Source organism: Protomyctophum parallelum (genome assembly GCF_964188405.1).
Source record: "Protomyctophum parallelum genome assembly, chromosome: 6".
Taxonomy (NCBI): domain Eukaryota; kingdom Metazoa; phylum Chordata; class Actinopteri; order Myctophiformes; family Myctophidae; genus Protomyctophum; species Protomyctophum parallelum.
The window spans coordinates 1,261,831-1,288,996 of NC_139701.1; the positions used below are offsets into that span (position 1 = coordinate 1,261,831).

At 42.9% G+C, this 27,166-nt stretch overlaps 2 protein-coding genes across 3 annotated transcripts in view; both read right to left on the minus strand.

Moving 5' to 3' along the window:
• The window catches only part of crtc1b (CREB regulated transcription coactivator 1b), a 36,590-nt gene extending 27,139 nt beyond the window's left edge, over nt 1-9,451 (minus strand). Inside the window, exons 1-4 of the mRNA XM_083767353.1 lie at nt 9,317-9,451; nt 4,414-4,530; nt 2,452-2,579; nt 613-672 (exon numbers count right to left, since the gene is read on the minus strand). Of these exons, the coding sequence (XP_083623479.1) occupies nt 613-672; nt 2,452-2,579; nt 4,414-4,530; nt 9,317-9,442 (431 nt within the window). The 5' untranslated portion in view covers nt 9,443-9,451. The remainder of the gene's footprint in view (nt 1-612; nt 673-2,451; nt 2,580-4,413; nt 4,531-9,316) is intronic.
• Nucleotides 9,452-16,200: 6,749 nt separating this feature from the next.
• Nucleotides 16,201-26,815, minus strand: klhl26 (kelch-like family member 26). Of its 2 annotated transcripts, XR_014569329.1 has the most exons (9): nt 26,606-26,815; nt 23,577-23,762; nt 22,569-22,704; nt 21,510-21,764; nt 20,079-20,270; nt 18,389-18,742; nt 17,709-17,871; nt 16,377-17,152; nt 16,201-16,241 (listed from the first exon to the last, which is right to left on the minus strand). XR_014569329.1 is itself a non-coding variant. In XM_083766379.1 (8 exons), exons 1-8 carry the CDS (start codon nt 26,653-26,655, stop codon nt 16,668-16,670), a joined length of 1,821 nt encoding a protein of 606 aa, XP_083622505.1. In that variant the 5' UTR covers nt 26,656-26,815; the 3' UTR covers nt 16,257-16,667. The 2 variants fall into 2 exon arrangements, 1 of the variants encoding a protein (XP_083622505.1); XM_083766379.1 differs by lacking the exon at nt 16,201-16,241 and having other exon boundaries at nt 16,257-17,152.
• Nucleotides 26,816-27,166: the final 351 nt, after the last annotated feature.

Genomic DNA, 27,166 nt, shown 5'->3' on the forward strand with positions numbered 1-27,166 from the left:
ATCTTTGAACGCTACAGAGTAGCCAGTAACTACACCGTCCTGAAAGCTGTGAACAGAAGCTTTCGTCTATTCATCAATTCTGTTCAAATAATATTTAATTATGTTTAAAAATGTCCTTTTCTGCTAAGCAGCGAGCTATAGATTCATCCACTACTGCAAAGACAAAACGGAGGTGAGGTGGGAGGCGCATTTTCAGCGCATCAAATGCAAATGTATACTGAATGATTGAAGCATTTGAAAACACTCGAGAGACTAGCAAACTCCTAAACTTGCCAACCCCCCACACATGGTGCAACCAATGTGGTAGCATTGGTTGGATGAGGTGTGTGTGTGTGTGTGTGTGTGTGTGTGTGTGTGTGTGTGTGTGTGTGTGTGTGTGTGTGTGTGTGTGTGTGTGTGTGTGTGTGTGTGTGTGTGTGTGTGTGTGTGTGTGTGTGTGTGTGTGTGTGTGTGCGCGCGTGCGTCAAAATTATTAATAATCATTCTGCTACATGTTTATGAGTTTACTTTTGTGTATGGCCAGGTTGGCAAAATGTCCAGACTGCAAGGATGCAGTGAGTCATGTACATCCCCATTGGACACCGTTTGATGTCTTCTTCAAATGAAGCTTACCTTCTCCAGCTGGTATCTGGTGGAGGGGACAGGTACACGGAACTGTAGGGACAGCTGTCAATGTGAATCTCAGTTAAGAAAAATAATGTGGCTGGTGATGAGATATATTTATGTCATGGATGGAGATATATATATATATATATATCAATGTTACCATTTTAACATCTATTTTTGAGTCATCTATTTGGTTCTTCTATTCAGAGTGACAGTGACTGTACAACTGCAGTGGTAACTAGATCCATTATTTGACGTCCTTGGTATCTGTAATTATGCGGCTGATGTGTTCAGATTTGTTCTGGGGGCACATTTGCAGAAAACAGTAGATCTGCAAGCCTGCAGATCGCCTATATTTGGTCAAAAGATTTGGCGTAGAGGGGGGGGGGGGGGGAGAGTGTGTAGACTAGATCAGCTATTTTTTAAATGTGTTGTGGTTAAGTGATTCAATTAAAACAAAAAGTGATGTTAGTCTAGGACTCTTCAAAATGGGTTTCAGACCCCAAAATCAGGCATCTGTTGGGCTCGGTTGGGCTTTGCATAGGGTAACAAACACTCCGAGCAGCCATGATAGGAGTGCAACAGTCCGGGACACATTGACTACTAGACGTTATACTGTAGTATCGACCAACCTAGAAAGATTATATAGGAAGGTGTCAAGATGGGGGTTTCTATCTATGTTAATCAGTTAACTGTCTTCTGTCCTTCTAAATGTTGTTAGAGCAGTGGATATAATTTATTTATCAAATAGGAAGAAGAAACATCCGCACACTGGTTTCTAGAGCTCTAAACAACTTACTTAAATATATAAAAAAAGAATCTCCAACATTTCATTCTTTAAGGTGACTTGATAGTTGATAGATTGACATAAAGAAGGGCCTGTCCGCTCCCTTCACGGCTTCCATAGTAAGCAATGCAGTGCAAAGATTTGTTTTCAAGGGTGTTGTATTATAAAGTTTACAGTAAAATGTGCAAGGCAAAGAACCCAAAACACCTACCACTTCCAAGTGCTATTCCAAAGCCAGGTAATTCTTTTCAGCAATGAGGGTCATTTTAGAAGTAGACTGGGGTCCACCTATGCTTTCTACGGCATAGGCAGCTCCCGGCAGGATACGCCGGGAGAATCTAGACGCAGCTGCGTGTGTGTGTGTATGTACATGTGTATGTACATGTGTGTGTACGTGTGTGTGTCAATTTAACAAAGGTGCAGACGATCAGAAATCAGCAGAGAGTGAGCAACGTTTGCGCTACTCTATGCCGAATCGAAGTGGACTCGGCCCCGGACTTTTTTTCTCTCCCTGGAAATAAAAACGTTTGTGTTTACGAGGCAATTTTAGAAGTAGCTCTCGAGTCAAAAAAGTGTGGGCACCCCTGCTTCAGTGTTTGACTTCAGGAGGAGCGATATTTGGGGTGTTTTCATCAATTAGCTTGAAAACAAGCGTATTGCTTGGCCCCAGATTGAAAGGTCACATCCAGTTAGTTATCACAATGAACAGTGGAATGTGGACAATTTAGAGTTTTTAACTTTTGACAAGGCACACATACACATTTATACTTTTTTGCGCATTGTCAACATTAATGTGTAATGCTCTGAGCAACGGTTCCAGACTTTTTTAATACTTTCACTTCACCAAAAGTCCATACAGTAATTCCTAATTCCATACATTTTGGAAGTTTCTTTTCCTACACCTGTTCAAGCATCCTGGTGGATTAAGTATAAACTCTAGTAGGGGTGTAACAGTTAATCCAACAAATCGATTATGAAACACAATCCATCATTTTAGAAAATAATCGATGAATAACAGATCCCTTGATACATAAAAATAAATACAATATGAGAAGGATATCTGGCGCCCGTGTTTGTCGACAGACAGCGGCCGTCGGTGTGGAGAAGAGATGCGGTTGCGGTCGCGGTAGACGCGGTCCACCAGTCCGTGATGCCTGCTGGTCCGACTGGTGTCCAGCACCGAGTTCTGAAGAGAACACACCAACGTCAACGTGCCAGAGAAATCCAGCGTCCACCAAGTTCAGAGAAAATTAAATATCACCAAAAAATGACCCATATAATATAATCAATATAAAATGGTTGCAAAATGCAAATTCAAAATGAGTCAAGCCAAGAAGCCATGGGCCCCCATACCGATGCTCGAGTTGGCAAATGTATTTAAAGATGGAAAGCCATGACAAGCAATGGTGTAGTCTTTAGATTTATGATCCAAATTGACATACCAGGGTTGAATTGGTCTTGGTGCCTGATATAGCCTACAGTTCTCGCTTGCTTTGGTTTCTGTGCCCTAGATTGCTGTTCGCCTTTGTAGTTGACTCAAAAGGGTGGTCCCAGACTCCCAGCAACGATTAAACGGGATTTATACTTTGCCGATTGACTATTCTCGTCAAGTGACACCGTCGTACGTCATAGATTATGCATTACAGGGATGAGAACAATACCGTCATTGGAAATAAAGGCATTGTTCATGTTTATGCTATAAACAGTACATTTAGTTGTTTCCTACCAACCAGCAGTCCATATGCAAACTGACTGCTGTCATCTAAATGGAACCCAAATGATCCTAAATGTAAGCAATAATACACAAGGTTAAAAGTACAAATGTGCTGCAATCACAGGAATGTGACAGAAGGCCCTGTGCCACTGCCATGTAATCACAATAGTACAGCACGACCTTCAATGTATTATTACAACAACTATTTCATAGCTAATAGCCAACAATAACAGATATTCAAATTTATGATTAGTAACTAATTTATTTTGCTCTCCTCTTGAGTCTCTGTTGCTAGACAACAATCGTCTTTAGCCTGGACAATTTGGATTTATTATGGCTTTATAGAACACTGATTTGGATGTTTCCATTCAATTCAACGTATTTAGTGATAAATAAGTCAGATGGATGTCCTCATTAGTATTGTTGCAGTACTACATAGGTAGGTAGGTAGGTACTATGTTTTCCCAGGGTAACTGGACTAAGGAAAGGAAAGGTACTATGTTTACCCAGGGTAACTGGACTAAGGAAAGGAAAGGTACTATGTTTACCCAGGGTAACTGGACTAAGGAAAGGAAAGGTACTATGTTTTCCCAGGGTAACTGGACTAAGCTCAATAACTTGTTTACAGCCAGGCCCTGCTCATAGAACATTTCATGGTAGGGGGTTCAATGCCTTGTCCAAGGGCACTTCAGCGGTGGTAATTTTAACGTGCCGGTCCGGGGATACGAACTAGCGACCTTCCGATATCAAGACCGCTCCGCAAACCGTTCGGCTGCACCGCTGCACATGGAAATTAATATTGAGTTTCATGTCTCACGTTTATCTGTTATTGCCAATTTTGTCTATTTGTAATAACCAAGTCCTACAATAAAACAATGTCTGGAACGCTGTCTGATAAAGTAAACAAAGTGGATTTGGTTTTGTTTTGAGTTGTCTCGTCCTTTCGCAGCGTGGGATCAGAATTCATTCACTAAAGCTAAATTACCCTGTGGTCTACATCTGAGCTGTTCAATAGCAGCTAACAATGTTCCATTGGTATTTGATGACTGCACACAGTCATCAAATGCAAAAGATAAATCTGGGATTTCTGAACGTTCCTGAGACCTTCATCTGGTTGTCAAGACAACCTCCCAATACATTTCCCAATAAAGACGTTTTTTTTTTTTGCATTTGAAGGCATTTTCTTTCTTTTTTGCTACTTTTGTCCTCTCTTACGCACCCGTCGCTCTGTAGATATGCAAAAGGACTTATTTTCAGAGATTAAAACAACACTTTTGTTAGCAGCTGAGAGAAGCTAGGAGCTCACCTGAAAAGGCAGGTCAATGTTGCCATTTCCAATCTGATTGACATTGGGCAGTGAGCCTCCATAGTACTGTCCACGATTCTGCCCTAGTTGCAAATACTGGGTCTTCTGCAACTGCAGCTGTGCAAAGTAAAATTGCATGAAAGCATGAGTGAGTGAGTGAATGGCTGATCGCATACATGGAAAAAATATGGCTGAAGAAAGAAAAATCAATCAGGCTTTTTGGCAAGGTAGGAAACTAACTACTTTGCATTTACAAGTCAAAGGGACAGTTTAATTACATAGCAATGTGTTGAATAAAACAGAGTCAGTACTTTATATACCATTTCGCTGTGGTTAATTACCCACCTTGCCTGTCTTTTCAGTTTAAAAGAAAAATGGACATATAATCAGATGAATGGAGTGTGATTTAATTGATGGGTTGGGTGTTTTATGAGCAGCCAAGAGGCAGACACCATCACTGACAGTAATGACTCTACATTAGCAACACCTGACGACAATCAGGATGACCTGAGGCCAAATCTACAAATACCTTCTAAATTTGACTAAACTTTTTACACTTTTTTTCTTAAATGTTCAAAAATAGCATATGTACAAGCTTGTACATCTGCTATTTTTGAACAGCCAACCAAACAATTTTACGCTTTACCGGTTTTAATGGATTATGTTGCACATGATCCTGAGTCTCAAGAGTGTCGTCCTTAATGTCCTACAAACTGTGGTGGATAGTAGCAAAGTGCATTTACTTTGCTACATTTACGGGGCTCCACCGGGCGCGTTGCGTCTCCGTCGCGTGCGTCAAAAAACGAACCGGGGCAATTTTAATGCAGTCACGCAACGCAACGCGGGCAGTGGAGCCACCCTTCATTGATTAAAAAGGGAACATTCCCTGACGGTGACGGAGACGCGACGCTGACGCGCCCGGTGGAGCCCCGGTGTAAGTACATTATGAATCAACCAATTAAACCCCGCTTCGAAATTATAGTGAAAATAGCGAGCAATCCACAAGCTCACAATGCCTAGTGAATAGTGATTATGACGTGTTATGAGCTTATACTGTAGATCTATTATTTTCACTATAGTGTCTCAATTTCAATACAGCAATGCATTGATACAAACAAAATGTACTTTGTTAAGATGTACTATTTAATACTATTTTTAAAAGCATGTACTTTTGAATACTTAAATATCTTTAAAAGCAGGTACTCGAAGACTTAAGTACAAATTTGACAGCCACTTTCACTTGTAGTTGAGTCATATTTGACCAGGAGTATCTATACTTTGACTCAAGTACTGGGGTTGAGTGAGAACTTTGTCGACCACTGGCACTCATCCTCGTGTCTGTGACTAAAAAGACACGAAGCAGCAGGTTGTCCATTTTCTGTGTTATGTGAAGTCAAGAGCCTGTCTAGTGACGTAGGTTGTCTATGTCTAATATAGCTTGCAATAGCATGAACGACGTGAATGAATGGATGAATGAATGAATGAATGAATGAACAAATAAATCTGACACGGCTAGACAAGACCTCCCACTTTACTTTTCTACATCTACTGGCAAAACATCCGACTGAGGACGGTGGTATAATGAGCAATGTTGTGGACCAGCAAGAGTAAAGACACCTATAACAGATCACAAAGTGAAGCAGGGTTACAAAACTATTCACATGTCCTTCTGTGAGAACACTGAAGCCGTCTGATGAATGGGGTAGTCTCTCCTGATTGGCTGATATTGGCAAACCACCTGAAAATGTATGTTCTGGGAAGGGGAGGCGCTAATGCTACAGTACAGTATATGAGTATATGAGTACTACAGTATATGAGTCCATTTGGTTCCCACTAGCTGCAGGACTCCCTGGAACCTCCTCAAGGACTATTCATAACTATTCAAATGGCCTTCTGTGCTTAAAGCAACGTTCCTGAGGCATCTCCCTGGCTGCTGTTGCCAAGCACAGATCTATGCCCGACAAAGTTGTCATGCACGTCCCTGCGGATTGGTGATTGCACCGTGACAGAAGGGAATCTTTGTCTAAGTGTCCCTTAATGACAAATCCAACGCTCTGTGCCAACACCACAAACCGAATAATATGGGGGCTAATAATACCAATGTGTTTGTAGAGGTGTCTAGCACCTCTATTCAACCACCCTAGGGGCATTTTTGACAGCTGCTGAAAGTTGTATAAGGCAAAATGTTTTAAATTTCATCATGCTTTAAGTAGCATGTGACGTGTCAAACTAGGGGGTTTTCATGATTCTGAATCCATTCCAAGCATTACTTTTGCACGAAAAACACTCCTTGGGCTAAAAACGGCCATAGCCATTGATGAGGTCAACACATTTGGGCATATTTGGGCAAGTGGATATGGCCAAACTAGGGGGTCTATGGCCAAACTAGGGGTCAAACTATGGATTGATTCTGGACCCATTCCAAGCATTCGTTTTGCACGAAAAACACTCCTTGGGCTAAATTGGGCCATAGCCACTTGCCCAAATGTGCCCAAATGTGCTGACCTCATCACATTTGTGGCTATGGCTATGGCCTTTTTAAGCCCAAGGAGTGTTTTTTGTGCAAAACTAATGCTTGGAATGGATTCAAACTAAGGCAGAGAAATTGGCTTTTCCTACCGGAACAGAGCTAGTTTCCCAATTCCATGTAGGAAAAGAGTTATTGAAGCAGTCTTTCTTTCTGTATTGGACTATGGAAAAGCTGCTCTTTCTGTCCTCAAGCCCTTGGATGCAGTTTATCATTCAGCTCTGCGATTTATATCTGATGAACCTTATAGAACTCATCACTGCATCCCATGTGACAGTGGGCTGGCCTTCCTTGGCCGACAGGCAAAATAAACATTGGTATCTTTACTATCTTATTGGTTTATTTTTAAAGCAATTGATGGGACTTTACCGTTGTATATTAAAGCTCTGCTGGATTGGAATCCTGTAACTTATAGGACACGCTCCAGTCACTGGCTTACACTAAAGGCTCCTATAATGTAAACAGCCCTTTGTTTCAATGCCCCAACCCCCTGGAATGACTTACAGCTTAAGTTAAAGATCTGCTCTCCCATTACATACAGTCAATTTACATACGTTTTACATACAGTCTTTGGTTGCAGACTTACCCCCAAGTGTCTGCAACTGTTTTTAAACATGTATTAGATCACACAATGAGGAAATTGCTGTTCTATTTTGTTGTTTTTGTTTATTGCTTTGAAAATGTATTATGTTGTACTGCATCTCGACGACACTGCAAATGAGGGAAACCTCAATGTATCTCGAGAATAAATAAAGGTTTGAATTAATTAATTCAGAATCATGAAAACCCCCTAGTTTGACCCCTAGTTTGGCCATAGCCACTTGCCCAAATATGCCCAAATGTGCTGACCTCATCACATTTGTGATGATAGCTATGGCCATTTTTAGCCCAAGGAGTGTTTTTCGTGCAAAACGAATGCTTGGAATGGATTAAAAATCATGAAAACACCCTAGTTTGACATAATGAAATTTAGAACATTTCACCTTAGAATGGTTGTATGGTACCCCAACTTTCAACAGCCGTCAAAAATTCCCCTAGGGTGGTTGAATAGAAACCAATGTGGGATATGTTAGTAGACACCTTTACAAACACATTGGTGATGTGATGTATTCCCATGCTTTTTGTTCTTGATTAATGTAAGTCGCTCTGGATTAAGAGCGTCTGCTAAATGCCTAAATTGTAAATTGTGAAGAAAAGTCTTGGAAAGAAATGTATTCCCAGATTTTATTAATATCCTCTGACTAACTGGGTTGAGCTGCATATTAATAATGTCAGCTGTGTCAGGAGGAATGAAAACTGGAGGAAAAATAATCACAGTTCACAGTTGAGAAGCGAGTGGTTCTTGGCATTCAATAAGCTAGATAGATAATATAATGCTTTCATTTGAATAGTCCCACTGCAATTTCATATAAACCCGAGCTGGTTTTATTTTTCTATATAGGACTAAATTGTGTATATTAGACATATAATACCTCTATATCGATATTGTGAGCATAATATTGAATTTTCACCTATTCCATCTTCAAAACTTTTCAAATGATTTTTTGAACGTTTAAAATAGGTCTTAAAAACAGGAACAGACAACAGGCCTATGCCATATCATAATATCTAGTCATACTCATATTACTAATTCACTAGGCTATATCTATTTATATAAAGAACATTGCCCATTATTATCGCGTTGCCCATGTCTAGTTACAGACATGACAGAAAATGTCAATACCCCCCCCCCCACACACACACACACACACACGCGCGCGCGCGCGCCACACACACTCACACACTCGCGCGCACGCACGCACGCACACACACACACACACACACACACACACACACACACACACACACACACACACAGGTGCCAGTTATCCACATCTGGCTCCTCCAGTAACTAGGCAGCTACTATATAGCCAAAATAGCTGCTCGATCGTTAACGCAACGCAATGGACGATAATAAATGTTAATAACGTCAGCTAACCATCCTTACATCGCACTTAAAAACCACAAGCTGTCATGTTGTGAAGTGAACGCTTAAACGTGCGCAGACAGATGCTGCAGCCAGAACAAACAGCTATAGTTTGTTTATTTATTTATACTTCGCCGTACACGTTCGTATACGTCGCTCCTCAAAATAAATGACGCGTTTTCACGCGGAAAAAAAAATGACCGTTAATTTCCACCTGAAAAAGCACGTCATGTTCTGTCACACGACGAGAGTGTAATTAACGTCCGTTTAACGGCTGCCTCCTTTCCTCTCCTCCTCCTCCTCCTCCTCGCTGAGGCTGAGCTAACATGATGATAACACAACATTCGTAGATGTTTATTTGCCTTTGTTTTTTTTTATTGTGTTTTGTGCGTGGATTTGCGGGGTCTTACCCGCGCGGCTCTGGTGATGTCGAGGTCCTTCATGACCTCCTCGAAGGCGGCGGTCTCCTCCGCCTGCTTCTGGTTGTGCAGGGCGATCTTCTCGCTGAATTTGCGGGGATTGTTTGAGGACGCCATCTTTTCCCTCCTCTTTCTTTCTCAATGGAACGTCGCCACGCACGGCGCGCGCGCGCCGCGGGTCCCCCCCGTCTGCGTCACCGCGCACGATGGATACACACACACACGCACGGCGGCAGTGAGTGGAGCGTGACAGGTGTTATTTTGGTGGTCGATGCAGCATCATGCAGTCTTAGGAGGTCCTACAACTTTTATTGGTTGTTTTTTTTTGTTTGTTTCCCCATAAAGACCCCCAGTTTGATATTCATAATAGGCCAGTGATTCTCAAATTAAGTGTGGTCCCCACTTGGGGCTCTAATAATAGGCTAGGTTTGGTTACAAGTCTGTAAACATTGGAGTAATAATGCTTTGATGTTATATAGGATGAAGAAATAAAATTCCATCTACAAATCAAACTCTTTATTTATGTGAATATAGAATCCTAAATTGGAGCTTCAAAACAATGCCGAAATTACCATGATGGTCATGGTAATTTCGGCATTGTTTTGAAGCTCCAATTTCAAAATATTCTTTCCTCATGAGATGTTAACTAGAAAAAGTACCAGGGCAGGTCAGGTTGTGGCCTCCTGGTGGCGCTATAACCTCGGGGCACAGGTCTCCACCAGGGCAGGTCAGGTTGTGGCCTCCTGGTGGCGCTATAATAAGCCAATGTGAAAAGGGTGCCATTTCTTCTTACAGAGCAATTGGATGATTTGAGGCATTTAATTTGTTCCAAAAATGTGTTTAGTAGAGTAGAAGTATAAATTATGGAAAAATGGAAATACTATATAAGTAATAAATATACATAACTACTTTTAAATTGAATTTAAGTAGTGCTTGTAAATGTAGACTAATTAAGTTACTTTCCACCTCTGGCTACCGGAAGCAAACCCGAGACTACTGTCCTCTTGAGAGTGACTCACCGTACTGCGTGTGTGTGAGAGAGGTTTTGTCATGAATTTTGTTCTTGTGTGTGCATCATGGATGGTTGTTTAAAAAGGATTTATATTAAGCGTGTGTGGAGAGGTGCACACACACACACACACACACACACACACACACACACACACACACACACACACACACACACACACACACACACACAAAATACTGTCCATTTATTATTTGCTATAACACACAGCTATTAGTAATATTTGGATCAAACATGATTGGCCTATCAACAACTGTTGTATAGTGGCTGTTTAAAACTATACACAGTGTTCTACATGGGACCACGCCTTCTTTGATAAACTCCTGGAAGGAAATAATACATAATGTATAAATGTCTGATGAAAAATCACAAGTTTGAAGACCAGTTGCAGGTGGAAAATGTGCAGCAATAGTTGTTTTAATACATACAATAAAGGATACACAGAAGTCTACTACATTCCCCTTAATTACAGTGGGTTCCTTTATAATGCACTTAGTATAGTATTAATTAATGTGCTTCATAATGAGACATACAACGCAATTTCACAAGGCAAAAATGGCTGCTACTCATTAGGGCTGCAACTACGGAATATATTCTATCGATTACTTTTTCGATTAATTGAATAATCGAGCAGCGCAGGGTTCTTTAATTTTCTTCTTTTCATACATCAATAAATTATACTTCAGTGTTCTACAAAAACAGTGAAAATAGCCGATCGACAAGCTCACAACACATCGCATCAGGATGTGTTGTGAGCTTGCAGATCAGCTATTTTCACTATTTAGGCTTTGTCTTAGAATAGGGCTTAAGTGGTTTGTAAGTTTGGGTCTTGGGGAGACACCACATTTCTAGGGTATCCATTATTAATCAATCATTTATGTTTTTTATAATCGCTAAGTTTGATTGTTGCAGCCATACTCACGTTTGCATGTAAAGGACAAAGGACAGAGGCATCACAGCAGGGAAAGACAGCACAGCTGCAGCTATAATAATCTAATTAGGTAGGTATTATGGTAGGTAGATTTGGTTAGAGCAGTAGTTCTCAGCCTCCAGGGGTCCTGGGGCTGGGCTTCAGAAGGTTACCATTCACAGCTAAAATATGGATGGTAAACGGACCCTTACAGGTCTGCAACTCAAGAGAGATTACAAATGAAACCAAATGGACCGGCTCCATTTGTACACCATCATAGAGTTATGGGGGGTTTGTGGCCTAATGTATGGCAAATTGGGGGTCCTTAAAAATTTAACCTTTTGAGAATCAATGGTTTAGAAATCACTGAAAGCACTGACTGCTTCTTCATCTAAAGCAAACGGACTCAATTTAACCACGTGAACCCTAGCCTTGCTGTTCTGGGCGAACATTCAGGGAAAATGTGTTACAATTTAAGTGATTTGTAGTGGGAAAAGGAGGGGGGCAGGGGGGCAGAACACATCATTGTCATTGTCAACGAAGTATAGGTTTAAGTGGTACAAGTGCATGATGTGCTATTGAGGAACCAAGCTACTGTACTCGTCTTTAGTGGACTGCATTCAGCATTGAATCATTGATTCCTAAAACACTGTCCCAGAAAAGACACACTTTATAATGCCAGAGCGCTAAGTTGCAGATCGGCCTTACCCTGCTACGACATGTCTGTGTGCATAACGCCATACGAGTCACAACCGGGCATCTCCCCTACAGACATAATACTAAATACGTATATTAGCAGCCGAGTCATCATTCTTATGGTACATCTTTGTCAATACTGTTACGAGAAGAGCAGCAGTGTCACTAAAATAAAAATGACACTTACTGTACCTTGTCAAATGATTACTTTTCCCACTAGCTATCCACTTGTATCGCCAACCTCCAATCTAAATGTTTCATGCAGTTGACAAAACCTTTGTGCTACTTTATAGGTATAGTGCATTACACAAGACAGTAGACTAAAAGACGAACACTGTAGAGTAGACTGACAAGACAGATCTACATAAATGCACACAAAGTTGAATATAACCACTTAAGCCCTATATACTTCCTCGTTCGACAAACAGCTAAATTAGCAGACCTGCAAGCTAACTTTATAGATCTGCTATTTTTTAAAGGTTTAACACTCTAGATACTTTTGTTCGCATACCATGAAAGTGGTTAATGTACAGTAGCTGCCAAAAAGTTGTAAAATGTACTTTTTTAACAGCATACTTTGTCATGTTGATCAAGTAGCAGTGTTAAAAAAACGCTTACAAAAAGAACCCAACTGTGCAACAATATCCTCATCAAGCTGGAAAACTGTTACATGTTATGCCACAGCATTACCATATAAATAAAGCAATATGCTGACATGATATACATTAAAATTCACTTATATGAAGAACATCTCTAGTGTAGTGTCTACAGTGTCAGAAAGTGTTTGAGATCAGTGATTCACAAACATTTTTATGTCAAGGACCACCACATAGATACAGTATGTGCCAGAGACCCCCATAAGAGAAGATTGAGTTGGAATAAAAAGTTGGATATACTGCACCAAACAAGGTATTCCAAGAAGTACTTGAAGAAAGAAGAAATGTGTCAGATTCATCACATTGACGCAAACCTATCCACTGTAGACCGGATCCGAAAACTGACCTCAGTCTACTCCAACCGTCTGCATAGGAAAGTGACATTGATGCGCGACACTCCTCTCCTAAAAGTCAAATTACTGGTATAAAAATGAATGAACAAATAAAAGAAATGCTATTTGTTCGACGGTGCGATGGTCGACTATATCTCCAGCGTCTTTATGCTAGTCTTTATGCTAGAAATGCATGGCAGCTCAAAAATGTATAATTAGACCCTTAAAATTCAGTACAATCAACATGTCCAAGCCAACATTCTATTAACACCTTTGCACAGCAAAAATGCTAAATAAACTTATAACAATGTGAGAAGATAAGAGTACGTATTTGTTCCAAAAATAACATATCCAACATTTGGAAAATGTCTAAAATCTAAATTACTAACTGAATCTCCTGGAAGTTGCAGAATGATTGAGAGATCTCCCTGCCCCAATGGATATAGAACTTCAATATAACTGTATATTGTGACTTGCTAACTTGTCCATGGTTGGCGCTATTCAGTGTGCGAATGTTAAATTCTCAAGGGCATTTGCACGTGAACTAGTGGAAAGGTTTTAGAGCTTACATACATTCCAACCATGAATCCATTCCTACACACAAAAGTACACGCAAAGTCTCAGGCAGCTTCAGCACAGCTTTCTGCTTGGAGTTGAGCACTTTCCTGTATGAACACCTTGATTTATTTCCGGATATATAACCTCAGCTGTCAAAAATGACAGTGGTTCCCAACCTGTTCTGGATCATCAGGGTCCACTTGAAATCTGAAAAGCATTCACAGCCCACCCATCTGACCTCTTAATGGCTGCTGAAGTGGTCAGGCCACATGCATTTTCAATTATCAATCAGTTGTATTTTGTGTTCTGGTCTCCAGCTATGAACAACACTCATAGTACACTTTGAGTTCCCATTTATCAGTATAACAATGAAAACAGGATTGAAAGAAAAATACCATGAATACCATGATATATTAAAATCTTAGCGTTTTGCCTGGCTGGCTCTATTGGTGCTTGTGTCTTAGCTGATGCTGTACAGTCAGCAGGGACTTGAGGGCAGCGACCATGGAGAGCAAAGATGGTATTGGCTAGTCTGCACTCATCGCATTGCAGTGTTTTGCCAATTATTTGAAGGCCGACTTGCTATATCCTCTGCGGCCCACAGGTTGGGAATCACTGGTGTAAAGAACTCACAAACGTTATGATGCTCACCTTAGCATTCATTATACAAGCCTCAGCCATAGGAAGGAAAATTGTAACGATACACTGTATAGAATACAAGTTCAATTGTTTGATTACTTTTCATTCCCTCACATGTACATATAAACAGAAGAAAATAAGGAAATAGAACACAAACAAGAATACGGCAACAGCGTGTGAAATGTTCACAACAAAACCATGTTGACTCAACACTCAGCAGCAGCACATGGAACCAAAACCATCACAGTTGTCAGGTCGAGCCCGTTCTCTTCAGGGAACGTACTGTACAGTGGATACTAATGGCTTTAATGTACATAGACTGTATGGTAAGTTATGTCTTCTTCACCATAAGCGGCATAGTTGTCGACCGATGCAAATCACGCAATATTCGAATTTCACGACCACTCAACATGTAATCGCAAGGTCCTATCCTTTTGATATAGCACACATTCTCACCATTAAACAGTAGTTGTAATATGAATAACAAATGAGAATATGTACAAAAAAAAGTGGAAAAACTGAGTGGTGCAGTGTGTGTGTGTGTGTGTGTGTGTGCTGCAGTGGTCAATGGGCGAGTGTGTGACGGTTGCTCAACAGTATGTGTGTCCATGTAGGTCCGTACTCAAGCAGACTTACATGGACACATACATACATACATACATAGCTGTTCATTGGTGTCGTTATGCACTGCTTAAAAATGTTGTTACTTAAAGGGCCACTTGACCATTTTGCAACCAGATCTTATTTTAATGATGTTTGGGAGACAAGAAACACTTTCCTGGGGTTTTTATGTTGTCTGTGTTTCTGTGAACACTGTTCTCACTGCTGGATTACTACAATGACCATAATGCTGGGCATAATGACTACAATGACCATAATGCTGGGCATAATGACTACAATGACCATAATGCTGGGCATAATGACTACAATGACCATAATGCTGGGCATAATGACTACAATGACCATAATGCTGGGCATAATGACTACAATGACCATAATGCTGGGCATAATGACTACAATGACCATAATGCTGGGCATAATGACTACAATGACCATAATGCTGGGCATAATGACTACAATGACCATAATGCTGGGCATAATGACTACAATGACCATAATGCTGGGCATAATGACTACAATGACCATAATGCTGGGCATAATGACTACAATGACCATAATGCTGGGCATAATGACTACAATGACCATAATGCTGGGCATAATGACTACAATGACCATAATGCTGGGCATAATGGAGGGCTGTCTTACTGAGACAACATGTAGTCCAGGAAGGAAGTGAGACCAGTGTCTGTGACATCAGACACGTTGAAATACTAAAATATCTAAAAACACATATTAGCCACATAAAAACCCCGGGAAAGTGTTTCTCGTCATCATTAAAATAAGTAAAGATCTGGTTGCAAAACGGGTGAAATGGGCCTTTAAAGGTGAGACATAACATCGCTATCTATGGAACCACTCGTCCTAAATTGATATCGCATTTGTCAGGTGGACGCAAGCCCCCAGTAAGGCTATCCGACGTTGAAGCTGCCCCTACCTACTAGCCCCCAGTAAGGCTATCCAACGTTGAAGCTGCCCCTACCTACTAGCCCCCAGTAGGGCTATCCAACGTTGAAGCTGCCCCTACCTACTAGCCCCCAGTAAGGCTATCCAACGTTGAAGCTGCCCCTACCTACTAGCCCCCAGTAAGGCTATCCAACGTTGAAGCTGCCCCTACCTACTAGCCCCCAGTAAGGCTATCCAACGTTGAAGCTGCCCCTACCTACTAGCCCCCAGTAAGGCTATCCAACGTTGAAGCTGCCCCTACCTACTAGCCCCCAGTAAGGCTATCCAACGTTGAAGCTGCCCCTACCTACTAGCCCCCAGTAAGGCTATCCAACGTTGAAGCTGCCCCTACCTACTAGCCCCCAGTAAGGCTATCCGACGTTGAAGCTGCCCCTACCTACTAGCCCCCAGTAAGGCTATCCGACGTTGAAGCTGCCCCTACCTACTAGGCCCCAGTAAGGCTATCCGACGTTGAAGCTGCCCCTACCTACTAGCCCCCAGTAAGGCTATCCAACGTTGAAGCTGCCCCTACCTACTAGGCCCCAGTAAGGCTATCCGACGTTGAAGCTGCCCCTACCTACTGGCCCCAGTAAGGCTATCCGACGTTGAAGCTGCCCCTACCTACTAGCCCCCAGTAAGGCTATCCGACGTTGAAGCTGCCCCTACCTACTAGGCGAAAAGTGGAACTGCAGCACGTTCATGGAGGTGGACGGACGTTCAGTGACGCCATGTGCGTTACGTGCGTCATCCTCAAATTTGAGGTCCGGGCTGCTCTTCCGCTCGCTCGAGCCATTGAGTTATATAACGGTACTTCTTCCGGGTGCTTCAAAACGCCACTGAGCAACTTCAGTTCAAATGAATAGCAGGGGGGCGGGGCTGTCGCTCCCGGTCCCTCCCTCTATCCTTTATAACTCTATGGGTGGACGTGAGAGGGGGGGGGGGGGGGGGGGGGGGGGGGGGCTCAACGCTGAGTGGTCGTCTGTGGAAGTATGATGGGCGTGCATGCGATGCCCGCAAAGGACTCCGGGAAGTGCATGTCCCTCTCCCACTCGTCCGTCTCCGTGTTGTACACCTGCACGATGCTCGTCACGTTGTTCAGGTGCCAGTTGTAGCCCCCCACCACGTAGATCCGGGCGTCCAGCAGGCAGCAGCCCGCCTCCGACTGCCCCGTCCGCATGGGGCTGACCGTGGTCCACTGGTCGCTCTCGGGCACGTAGTACTCGAGCGCCAGCACGTCGAAGCAGCGGTCCACGTGGTCCATGCGGCCGCCAAGGGCGTAGATGCGCCCGCGGGCGCCGATCATGGAGTGCAGCACGCGGGGCTCGTTCATGGGGGCGCGGAATTCCCAGCGGTCGGCCGCCGGGTCGTAGCAGTGGAGGCTCTTCTTGTCGTCCAGCGAGACGCCGTAGCCGCCCGACACGTAGAGCTTGTCCCCGCAGGCGGTCCCTGGCATGGCAACGAGGGAGCAGCGACAGTTAATGGATAAGTGTGGTGAATGTCATGGCATGTCATTATAGGCGAAGACGTGAAACGCTAAAGAAAGAAAAAAGTAGTGAAAGTGAAAGTAGCAGATCTAACCTGCTTGTGACGTGACGCGTTTTGAGGTTGTTAGATCTGCTATTTTCCCTGTTACTTTGCTGGGCTTCTGGGAAATTGAGGCCAATGCAAATGAACGGGGTACAACGCCTCATGGAGGAGGGTCTTGTGGGGTGGTCTTGCGGCACACCAAGATGGCGGGTGGTGCGATCGTTCATAACAAACGGAGGAACCTTTTTTCGCCGGATTTTCACGGATCAAAAGCCCAAATAATTCAGCGTATGCTCTAAAAACAATCTCGGCAGCGTAGAATATTTGATTAAAATGCAGGTTACGCGTCAAACTGTTAATTAGATATTTAAAAAAAAAACATGCTTTGAAGTTCTCGATGAGTCGAGTAGATAGAAAAAGTAATTGTTCTATATATCTATATATATAAGTACATAATGGATAGTTGCTGCCCTACCTGCGTGACCCCAGATTCTGCGCTTCAGCGGCTCCACATAAATCCACTCGTTCTTCTTGGGGCAATAGCACTCCACCGAGGACAGGCTGCCGGACCGGTTGCGCCCCCCTGTGGCATACAGCTGTCCATGCAGGACATTCAGCTGGAACTGGATACGGCCCTCCTATATAGGGGTGCAATAGTTAATCGAATTAATCTATTTTGATCAATTATGAAAGAATATAGAGGTATTTAAAAGGTAGGGTAAGTGATTGTCTGTGGTCAAAATAAGTGTTAATAGTTCTATATTATTATTGTTTTTTTTAAGATACTTTTTCTGCCTCTTTATTAAACAGAAAATGCATTTTCAGAGTTCATTTCACCAATTCTATCCAATCAGGATACAGAACTCAGACAGAATAGAGATTAAACAAGTGAAATTGGAAGTGACTGTTTCAATTAAAGCTTGTAGGTCTGCTGTTTTTGAAAAATCGAAGAACCACTGACATAGAAACATAGCTTTTTCAGAAAACTGTCAGGATGTAGAAGACATTTTTAGAATCTGATCTCAGGTCAGAATGGGTTAACCGTTTTGTTGATGCAGTATATGAAATGACAAAATATGAAACAAAATGCCACTATGTCGATCGATGGGAAAAAAAGCAAATCGACAGAGTAATAACGGATTGGTCAACTACTACCTGCAGGGGCGGGACGCGCAGCCACTGGCTCAGGTGCGGGTCGTAGCGGAAGCAGCTGTCGACCGCGCCCTCCCCGCTGCGGTACTGCAGGTGCTGCCCGCCCACCACGTACACAAAGTTGTCCATCGCGGCCACGCACGCGTGGCTGCAGCCCGTCTCCATCTCCGTCAGCTCCTTGAACTGCCGCGAGGCGGCGGCGTCGGGGAGGTGGTAGACCTTGGCGCTCACCGTGCGGTCGTTGTCCGTGTACGGCGTGCCGCCGAAGGTGACGAGGGACACGGCGTCCGAGCGGATGAGGGTCCGCGGCGAGCGCATCTCGTGCTGCCGGAACGGCAGGATCTGGTAGTTGAACGCCTATACCGAATGAGAGTCCATTTTTATTTGATCGTATTGAAGTGGCTGAGATTATTTCATTTGTAATTTTCAGGGGGGAAAAGGGGGGTCGGGGGTTATGTACAGTAGGTTAATCGGATAATTTACATAACAATAGAGATTTTTATAATCGACTAAATAAATAATAGTAATAATAAATATTAAATATAGATCTGCCATACATCCTTTTTCTTCAATTAGTTGTAATCGAGGCAAAAGTTTGAAATAATCCTGATCAAAGTCACATCACCCAGCCCTACTGCATACACATAGCATGAGAAAGCAGCAGTACAAGCAGTTAGACATAAACGGTGTAAAGAGCAGCAGGTTACTATACATCAGGGGTCGGAAAGTAATTTAAAAAACCTGGAACCTTATATACAATAATAATAACTACCGTAAAAAAAGTTAATACATGTGTGTGGTATAACAATAGATAGAAAACCATGTGGAATTAAATGATACAGGTGCAGACCGCATCCTTGAATGTGGCACTTAGAGAGGATTTTTAGTTCATCAAAAATGGCGAATGAGAGTCATGGTCCTAAAACGGACCACAAGGCATTTTCACTAGGGATGCACCGATCCGGCTTTTTGGCATTCGATACCGATTTCGATACATGGGGGTCCAGTATCTGCCGATACAGAGTACCGATCCGATACCCCCCACAAATAAACGTAATAACCTATTAAGCTGTATGCCTCACTGTGTGGAGTCTGGAATCATTATTTTGTGTAAGGCAACATCAAGGCTTGACTTAAACATTACTTTCCCAACTTTGTAAAACAAAATGTAACAAACACAGATATAAATGCACTGAATGATTTATTAAATAACTGTGCAACAATTAGACCAGGTTAATGTGTGCGCAGGCTAGCCTGGCTGCATTCCACATGTTATACTGTCAATACTACACTGCTGTGTCACAGAGGAGGTAGAGTTGTTTTCATACTGTAATTACACATAATTATCGGATCGGATCGGATAATGGATCGGCCACCAATCCGATACCCGATCTAGAATTTTAGCCTGGATCGGCGCCGATCTCCGATACGAGTATCGGATCGGTGCATCCCTAATTTTCACCCAAAGTTAACTATTTGTTCATCCTACCCACCGGTTTCATCAATTCAACGCTATTGCTGGCTATATCCTACCTGGACTGTCAGTCAGCTATTGGAAATTATTTACAAAATAATTTGTCAGGCCAGATATTTTCGCAGGCGAGTTCTGGCCCTACCACTGCTGTACGTGCATGAGGTTCGTTAGACATAAGGTGCTGCAGAAGGTGGCATGGCAATCGCTGGGTCCACATACCTCCAGAAGGTACTGCCGACAGCGCTCGTCCTCCACCATGATGCCGACCGTCTGGACGCTGTCCACCAGCTCCGACGAGCGCATGAGAGGGAAGCGCACGTGTCGGAGCACACCGTCCGCCTCCTCCCGCCGAGACTCGTCATGCTGAAGCCAGCGGACGGCGGCGTGGAACAAGTCGATCTCACTGCAGTTCTTTAAAAGGCAGAGCCACAAATCATGTGGTATTCTCATAGAGTCATAAACAATAAATATGCTGTATGAATGTTGGAAAAAGGGGCACGGGCAGGGAGGGTGTTATGGGTCATTGCATCATGTATTCCTACGGGCTGGGGCGGCAGTGCGGCACGGCACCTACGTCCTCCTGGTGGGGGCTCCTCACTGGAGGATTAGGACGAAGGCCCTACGTCCTCCTGGTGGGGGCTCCTCACTGGATTAGGACGAAGGCCCTACGTCCTCCTGGTGGGGGCTCCTCACTGGATTAGGACGAAGGCCCTACGTCCTCCTGGTGGGGGCTCCTCACTGGAGGATTAGGACGAAGGCCCTACGTCCTCCTGGTGGGGGCTCCTCACTGGAGGATTAGGACGAAGGCCCTACGTCCTCCTGGTGGGGGCTCCTCACTGGAGGATTAGGACGAAGGCCCTACGTCCTCCTGGTGGGGGCTCCTCACTGGAGGATTAGGACGAAGGCCCTACGTCCTCCTGGTGGGGGCTCCTCACTGGAGGATTAGGACGAAGGCCCTACGTCCTCCTGGTGGGGGCTCCTCACTGGCAGGTGAGTCAGTAGGATACAACAGCAGTGACAACACAGAAATGTGTGTGGGGAGCAATTAATTGGAATAACGACTAAATTGGGGAGAAAAGGGGGGTAAAGAAAATTGGCTACTATAAAATGATTTGTAAAAAAGGGGAAAAAAGGTATTTGAACAGTTAAAGGCCCCCTCCAAGTGTTACATGGTAAACTCACCGTATAAACATTCACGGATATGTGCACTAACCTGGTAAACCACCGTGGTCCAGTAAATTCACATTATAATGTGTCTTCTGCAGACCGGTGTGGCCCCAAGCGCTGGGTGCAAAACGCCCACACAGCGCTCTGCAGAAGACGCATGATATTAATGTATTGTATCTGTATATTGTACCCGGTCATGTGTGTATCACATGACCGGGATGGTTTACCAGGCTATACGTGCAGGCCGACATGCATATCATTTTACATTTTATAGCAGCCAGAGCTTCCAGAGCACTGCAAATTATGTCCGTCAGATACTTAGTTTTATCCTGTTACGCACTCATTTTCTTGACTATTTTGAGATACCTTTTTTGATTTGCTTGTTGCTTCAGTACATGCCTAATATGACTGACCTGTGAGTATGTAAAAAAAAAGAAAAGATACTTAAATATCTTTGGTTGTCCCAATATCTGTTGATCCTACCTTTAATTTGTTACTCTTCAGGAAGAAGACGAGCCGCTCCATGGGCAGGTGGAGGAAGTCCTCCTCCTCGGCGATCTGCAGGAAGTGTCGGCAGGTGAAGGCGTCCACGGAGTCCCTGAGAGAGGCCAGGTTGAAGGTGGTGGCCATCTGGCCGATGTTCAGACACGTCTCCACGCTCATGGCCGACTTGAGGAACTCCTCGCACAGCTCCACCACCGGCACCATCTGGAGGAACACGGCCGCACCCAGCACGTCCTGAACGGACGACGGGGCGCAACAGATAAATACAACGAGTCCGTTTAGTCAATTGATAATAAATAGTTGATCATTAACCCATTTTGACCTGAAATCAGATTCAAAAAATTTCTTCTACATCCTGACAGTTTTCTGAAAAAGCTGTTTCTATATGTCAGTGGTTCTTTTCAAAAATAGCAGACCTACAAGCTCGTAGGGCGCCACAATCTGCTATTTTTCAATAGTTAAAGCATAACATAATGCTAACACCGAAAGGGGTTCGCGCCCAAAATGGGTTAATAACATAATAAATTAGGAAATGATATCCATTTCGTTAAGTTTAAAAAACACTAGTATTGAAAAACAGCCCGGATCTACAACCTCATAATGCAATGTGGTTTTACAACTGCACTTTTACATTTCTTTGCACAACACATGGACTAAATGACTGAAAATGTTTGTATGACTATGACCAAAGTCCTAATGTGCTATTTGTAAAACAGCGCTGTGAAATGAGGCCCCCCCCCCCCACCCCCCCAGCTCTCAATGCTTCACTGACACATTGAGAGCTTGTAGATCGGCTACAGTATATTCGCTGTGCAACATGCGTCCATTAGAAGGCTTCTATTCAAATGACTGAAATCAGTTGTGGCGACTGAGAACTTTAATCCATGACAACAACTTTGTGTAATGAAGTATAAATATACGAAACATTTACATTTTCAAACATATTGTACAATCTTGCTACGTGATCATGTGATTAATCAGAAAAAGGAATCGATAGAATAATCGCTGATTAATAATGGATAATTGCAGCCCCTATACCTGAATGCAGTCCAGGTCCAGGGTGACCTCTGCACTGTAGGCAAAGTCAATGATGTGTTTGAGGCCTCGGGCCGACAGGCCCTTCAGCTCTATGGCGTCCTGGTTGGACTCCCTCATGCCTCCGGTGAACATAGCTCTGCAGCACAGGGTGGAGATGGTGATGGAAGGGAATAGGAGATATGATAAAGTAGACCTTTTAAGCAGTTACCATTACTTATAAGAGTGTGCACCCTAGCTGTGCTCAAGCAAGGTCACAGAGAGACAGAAAGTTTTCTATATAGGTGTCTGAAAAAGTACAGACACATCAGAAGCCTGCGCTTCAAGGGGCGCCCCGACCAACAGACTGATATGATGGAATGATTTGGTTCGTGATGTAACATCATCTATGTCATTTGCTGTTCTTACTCGTATCACATGGACCATTCATTTTGGGATAAGTATCCCAGGCAATCATTAAAATATGCCAGTTATTATGATTCCATGACTTATGTTTACAGCCTGTTTATTGGACTATCAGTTACCCTTGATCAATAACGACGCATCAGGACGTGCAGTAGATCACTTTACAGAGATGTCAAACGATCTAAATATAATAAGGAAGTGGTTCTCATATACGTAAGAGATACGGTTCAGATTGAGACAATAGAGTTAGGTGGCACATCCAAGATATTTGCTAAAAGAGTTAGACATGGGGGAAACAAGTCATTGTGGCTTTAAAACAAAACAAAATATACATTTTATTTTTACCCTTTTCTCCCAATTTAGTTGTTAACGCCAATTAATTCCTCACACACAATTCTGTGACGGGTGTCGCCCCAGCCAAGAATTATAGAAATATTTACCCAATCAATGATTATTATTAACAAGAGCTTGTGGCAACATAATAATAAACTACACTGGATCCATTCGGAACACCGGTTCTTCTTTTTATTTTTTTTACAATCAAAGTCTTTAAGAATTTGGACAGGTTTCCACCCGGCCCACAGTGTCCGATAAGTGACCTCTTACCTGAAGTAGTCGCTGCAGGAGGCCAGCACAGCCTTGTGGACATGGAATTGCTCCTCGTTGATGGACAGCACCACGTCCAGCAGTTGTCCCTGGTCTCGGAGGACCGCCAGGCCCCGGAGCAGCGTGGCGCTGTGGCTGGGCGCCGAGAACGTGCAGCGCAGTGTGCTGTTCTTGTTGTTAGCCATACTGGAAGACAGAGAGAGAGAAGCCCTCCCGTCACGTCACTTTCAGGGATTCGTGTGTCAATTTGCATCTCTTAACTGTAAATGCTGTGTTCATACCGCTTTCCCGGAGACCCATCGGGAAGAAAAGTCCGGATTTTCAATGGAAGCCAGCGACAAGAAGATACAAAGCAGCGTCCAACATACAGTAGCTGCTACTAAAGTCTACAAAGCTGCAATCCAAGTTGAGCTGGCTTCAACTGCAGCTACAAAGCCATTTAACTATTTGCACTCACCTTCTCTCTTCACACAATTCCTGCTTGTAATAGAGGACAACAAATTAATATTTACATCGTCAGCCAGGCAGTTCTTTTTAAGCAGTTCTTTTTAACCCCCAGGGTTTATATGCCAGTGTGAACGTTGTTCTGAGAAGGTGTCGCACACAAAAAAACTGCAGACCTACAAGCATCTCCAGCTTAGTCCACTTCCCTGGGTAAACAAAGAACTTTGCTTTGCATAAATTATTAGGCACGATATTTCCCTTTTTGGGCATTCAACTGACACTCTCCACCGGAGTGAGTGACATCTGAACAAAGCATGTGTGAGTCACAGCAACGGAGCTCTTCCCTTTTTCTCAGATGTTTGATGAAAACATCAAAACATGACAATACTACTCTGAAGTCTTTGTCGTCTCTTCAAAAAGATAACAATAACTTATTGTAAATGGTAAAATATGATGCATTTATATAAGACCTCTCATCCATGCAGAGGACACTGCATGAAAGACACCAACCTGCTCACGGGGAGCACTTAGGGTTAGCTCCGCGTCTTGCTCAAGGACACGTCCAGTCTGTGACATAACATGCTGGTAGACCTATGTGTGAAAGGTGCATACACATATGTGTGAACAAATTAAATGTAAACATCAATATTACAACAATATTTTATTTTAACATTTGAACTAGCTTTTTACTGCAGAACCCATTAAAAATCCATGTAGACTTCAAACAATCTAATGACCATAACATCTCCAAATAGTTTTATGAGGGAAGCAAAAAGACAACAGTGGACAACTGTCAGTGTCAGTTTTAAAGATGCAGTACGTGATTTACTTTTGTTAAAAATAAGTGTTAAATGTGTGTATGTGTATATATTCTCAGTGATGTCAATAGGTTTTCAATGCAATGTGTCCTGGAACCCATGGGTGGTCTTTTAGATGGGTCCCAGGGGCATTTTATGAGTACAGTACTGACTACTGAGTACAGTATTGCATTGCATTCCAGGGCCCCCAGAGGGTGACATGATTGCGTCCTTTCTCTATTTAGTGAGTCTAAGGATGCAGGCTATTTATTTACATCTACCTGACAACAATCAACGCTACAGTGTTTGTACAGTAACACACGTCTCTCTGGCTCTTTAGTAAACAGAAAATGCATTTTCAAGTTGGGATACCAATTTTATCCAATCAGGAGAGAGAGAACACATACAGCATGCAGAGAGTGAACATAAACAGGTGGAATTGGAAGTCATTCCCTGATGAAGGCTTAACCGCCGAAACGTTGGATATTCCTGTCTTACCTGCTGTCCTAATAAATATTGGTACTCTAGCTATTGGTGTGTGCGGCCACCTTCTTGTTTATTCAAGATCTCCTCTACAGTTTTCTCCCGTGTGCCGGCACTGCCACAAGGACTTTGGCGTGCGTAGAGCCTCTTTGTACACAGGAATTGGAAGTGATGACACAAAGAAATGAGCAGACAAAATATATAAACTGGACGAAATTGGCAACCCATGCATTTTCTGTGTATTAGCGAGATAGGGAGACCGCAGTTATTGAACATTATTTAGCAACAATGATTACTATCTGAATAGAGCTTTAATATTTTCACACAAAAATATTTTTGTTTAAATCCCCCAAAATATATCAATACTATTATAACCAATTTCCTAATAAAGTTTGGTTAATGTAGTACTCATATTCTGTTTCATCATCTACTTATTATCTAAAACTGTTCAGCAGCTTTATAGCGTACAGTATGAGTATAGGTCATTGTTGCAAGCATATCAGCTTACTGGATTAACATGTAATGTCTAATGGTCCATGGGCGCAGGCTTCAAGTTCAGGTGGTGTACATCTAGTCTGTTAATTAATCATGTCAATGACATCATGTAATTGTAGCTAATGAGTAATGACACTGATAATATTGTAATAATCAGATCAGCCCCTGCTATCAATTGGGACAGGGCTTTGACAGTGCTGATAACTGCACGCCAGTCATATTTTAGAATCCTATCAAAGAAAACATGTACTGATGAACTATCCTGAGTATCCCTGGTGATATTTAAATAAACATGCAAATTCACTTAGACGTATATGCACCTGCAAAAGATTATAGGCTACATTTGCTTGCATTATTTGGTGGTGCATATATAGATGATAATGCAATTATTGTTTATTTAATATACTTTTTTTTTTTAAAGTAATATGCATGCCATTAGGCCAAATTAGGCCAAACATCCTCGGCGTTTCCTGAAAAGCTGGACTTCTTTCTCCAGGCGTTCGTCTGCAAAGATGTGCGTTATGGCGCACGGATAGGCTATCCCATTATGGCAGTTGGTGGGGTCCCACCGTCCCAGAGACCCTCAGTGTGCAAATGGAACGAAATGGACCCTTTGGTTCCATGCAGTTCATTGAACTTCATTCCATTTGCACACTCTCACAGACAAGTTATTATTGGGATCCTTGAAATGAAAACGTTTGGCAATATTGAGAAGGTATAGGGATCCAATTCCAAAGAGACCACGCACGGTGCACTCCTGACCCCACAGTGACCCAAAGACACTTTGTTTTCCCTCGGGGACATTCTCACCTGTTCTGCGGATGATTCGAGGCAAAATCCACCCCATCCGACTCGGCCATGTTCTAGCACAGTGTGACAGGGTGCATGTAGCATCTTTAGGTGCATTAACAGAAGGTCAAAGGAATAATAAACGCCCCATCCGCCAATAATGAAACGCATCAAGCCAGTAGTTTTTTTTAGAATAACCACATCGACCGTCTCCTGTCTGTCTGTCTGTCTGTCTGTGTTTTGTTGTTGGAAATGATGACGACTTCCACTTCCTCTCTCGCTGTGTGTGCACGTCATTGGACCTTAGCTCCTTGCAATGTCTAGCTTCTCCAGCCACTAAGCGGCGCCAAAGTAGTTACAAAATCAAGTCTCAAACATCTCCCAGTCTGAGTGATTGATTGAATGATTGATTGATTGAGATTGATTGATTGAATACTTTATTAACAGTTTGCAGAAAAAAGCACAGGAAAGTACAGTTCAATACAAGGTCTGCTAAGAGGATTTAAAACCCAAGAAAACCTATGGCTTGTTTGTTTCCATTGGGGTCCTTCATATTCAATTCATAAGTATATGTATTGGTTC

What these genes read in the sequence shown, in the direction of transcription:
- klhl26 (XM_083766379.1), bottom strand. Translation starts at nt 26,655, where the DNA reads ATGGCCGAGTCGGATGGGGTGGATTTTGCCTCGAATCATCCGCAGAAC. An exon ending in TGGACCTGGACTGCATTCAG is followed by an intron (nt 21,765 to 22,568) that starts GTATAGGGGCTG and finishes TCGTCCGTTCAG; the next exon opens with GACGTGCTGGGTGCGGCCGT. An exon ending in TGAAGAGTAACAAATTAAAG is followed by an intron (nt 20,271 to 21,509) that starts GTAGGATCAACA and finishes TGCCTTTTAAAG; the next exon opens with AACTGCAGTGAGATCGACTT.